Source organism: Salvelinus sp. IW2-2015, linkage group LG18, assembly GCF_002910315.2.
Source record: "Salvelinus sp. IW2-2015 linkage group LG18, ASM291031v2, whole genome shotgun sequence".
Taxonomy (NCBI): domain Eukaryota; kingdom Metazoa; phylum Chordata; class Actinopteri; order Salmoniformes; family Salmonidae; genus Salvelinus; species Salvelinus sp. IW2-2015.
In genome coordinates this window covers 43,546,639-43,549,658 of record NC_036858.1, presented here as the reverse complement: position 1 = coordinate 43,549,658, position 3,020 = coordinate 43,546,639, and the positions used below count along the sequence as shown (strand labels likewise).

Sequence of the window (3,020 nt, the reverse complement as noted above, 5' to 3'; positions counted from 1 at the left end):
TTTATCAAGACACATGCCTACTATTTAAAATAATCACTGTATAAATGTATTGWACATGATCAGTGAGGTAATAAAGAAATTATAACATTACGCACGGCATTATGCACGACAAAATAAGTGAATGATTTCACAATAAAATATAACTTAAATAAATACAAATAAATCAATACTTCATGAATAAATCATAGCCTACAATWGTGCAAGATTCTAATCGTGGATTTGACCAAGGATTGCATCGCACTCCATGYCTCCAGCTGAAGAAAATTACATTTCCCCATCACACTGGAATTGGACATTGGCTGGCAGAAACATGTTCTTGTGATTGCGGGATGCGATTGAGATAAGAGAAGCTTTGTCGAACAGTGGGGTTGTGTCCTCTCCCAAGTTGGGGATTGCGTTTGGATGGTGTGTAGCCATTAAGACTTGTGCGTCTTTTTGGAGCGTTGTGTCGTGGTGATAGGACACCAATTCATTGCTGAAATTAACAGCCTCCAATGTATTGCTTGAACACATTTTATTGCAGCCTAGAATAGTTGTAAAGGCTTTTCTGAAATCCGCGTTAAATGCGTAAATGACAGGGTTTAACGAAGAGTTGGCCCAACCAAACCAAACGAAAATTGTAAACGTGGTGTCGCTTACACACGGAGGGTCATAGAAAGGTACCATGCAGTTTAGGACAAAAAAAGGCAGCCAGCAAAAAACAAAAACTCCCATGATAATGGAGAGGGTCTTTAAGACTTTTGTTTCCTTTTTAAAAGCAGTTTTCAATGCGTTTTCGTGTGCGCAAACYTTTGGGTGTTGGTTATTTTGCGCTTGTTCCGCAGCTCTCTCCAATGAGGATATCCTCCGTATCTGTGTTTGCGCAATACGGAAAATCCTCGTGTAGGTGGCAACCATGATGACAACTGGGATGTAGAAACTGATCAGTGATGTAAAAATAGCATAGGTCTTGTTCAAGTTTGCTATGCAGTTCTCAGAGTGGWTGCTAACGTTTCCCGCTGATGTCTCCTCCTCGGCCACGTGCCAGTTCAGTTGGACAGGTATGAAGGATATGAGAATTGACAGCGTCCACGCCACTCCAATCATGATAAATGCAACTCTGTGGGTCATTTTCCGTTCATATCTAAAAGGACTTGCTATAGCCCAGTATCTATCCACGCTTATGATACACAGATTAAGAATTGATGCCGTCGAGCACATTATGTCAAAAGCTATCCATATACCACAAAATCTGCCAAACAGCCAGGTGCCAGTCACCTCWGATATTGCCTCCCATGGCATCACGAGGACAGCAACGAAGAGGTCAGACACCGCCAGAGAAATCACGAAAAAGTTGGTTACCTTGGACCGGAGGTGCCTGAATTTAACGACTGCGGCGCACACGAGCGTGTTCCCCAGCAGTGTCAACACAATGAGGACAAACAAAATGCATCCAATTAGCGTCCGCACACCATTCCCGCCGGTCTCYGCTTCTGTGGCGTAAGATTCCGACAGAACTTGCGTTTCATTTCCAGTATAGTTTTCCATTTGCACTTTTCTGTCTTTGGGTAAAACGCCTCGATTTCACATTTAACCAAGTATTATTCAGTCTATATTCTCATGTAGGTTTCTCTGACTGCTTCCAACCCGTAGCAATTCAACTGGTCTCAGTACTCAGTAGGCTACAAAAAAACCGTGCTGTCCGATGATTCTCTCTCGCGACAGGCTATGACTCATAGCAGGTGAGACAATTATGTCTATTGTCTATCTATGGATAGACATCTTAGTGAGGGGTCTAGCCCAATGTCAGCGGCAGTGGTCCACTCATCCAGTTTGTTATAGGCTAAATTAGAATCTTCCAAAAAAGAGCTTCAGTGATGGGGATGAATTAAGAATATAGTAATTAGCCTATGCCTATATGCATGTTGAAATAATAGGCTACCATAAATTATATTTTGAAATTAGTATGCTTGTGACTACAGTATTTTAGCCTATGCTAGACATATGTAAGGATTATGCAAGAAATATAAGTATTTTATGTTTGTAATCAATATTTTAAGTAGGGTTGCTACACACCTGTTTGTGCATGGCCATTAGGTTCCTGTCAAAACATCTTTAATAATCTGGTTTCCAGATTATATCTGTTTACAACTTCTTTGGAACTCTACATGACCCCAAGGCCTAAAGTTAGTATCTGTGTAATTCATACCATCTCAAATTTAAAATCGCATTGTTTTCATCAACTGGCTGCTTGGCTCAGGGTCATTTTAACACTGTGTTACAATTGTCCACAACCCTAGAAACCATGACAAAATCTCATGTGCCTAGCAAGAGACAACAACAGTGAAGTAAATTATGTCAATGTTTACCCAAAACATAGGCCTAGTGATGAAATTGATGCTAGTTTAAATTATTGTAGATTAAGGCTCAGGACAGTAGGCTAGCCTATAAGAACAATGCAGCCAGTGGAAAAAGTTACTTTCACAAAAAAACTAATACAGTATTTACCCATAAAACGTGTGAATAGTGCAATTTTTGGCAGAAACTTTTCATAACCTTTCAGAAATGCCAAGATGATCAAATATTGTTTACCCAGTAAACACGCACACCTTTGGCCGACATATCAAAATACATAGGGTATATGTAGTTTGGAGTCTTTGCAAATTGGGAAATGTTCCTGAGACATCAGAATAGAATGTTGATGTCTGGCCAACATATAAACGATGTAAAACTAAATAATTTATTCTAAATAGCCTACAAGACATAATGAGCAAATTACATCTAAACTGCATCTTACCGATTTATCCTGTATACATCGTGCCTACTTGCGAAGACAAAGCTGTGCTATACTAGCCCATGTTAGCTAGATAGGTAAATTAGGCTAACCAGCTATCTATATCTTGTAGTTACTGTATATGGCCAGATTACATGCCCAAGGGCCTGACCCCCAGGGGACTACCATTAATTTTGTTGAGTCACCAGGGGTCGGACTGGGACCATAAATCGTCCCTGGCTTTTCTAAAGCGAGAAACAGACCGTAC

The 3,020-nt window shown here is 40.3% G+C and overlaps 1 protein-coding gene across 1 annotated transcript; it reads right to left on the bottom strand.

Moving 5' to 3' along the window:
• Positions 1-219: 219 nt before the first annotated feature.
• On the bottom strand, positions 220-1,527 carry LOC111978724 (D(5)-like dopamine receptor). The gene has a single exon (XM_024008945.1). The coding sequence runs from the start codon at positions 1,525-1,527 to the stop codon at positions 265-267; it is 1,263 nt and encodes a 420-aa protein (XP_023864713.1). The 3' UTR covers positions 220-264.
• Positions 1,528-3,020: the final 1,493 nt, after the last annotated feature.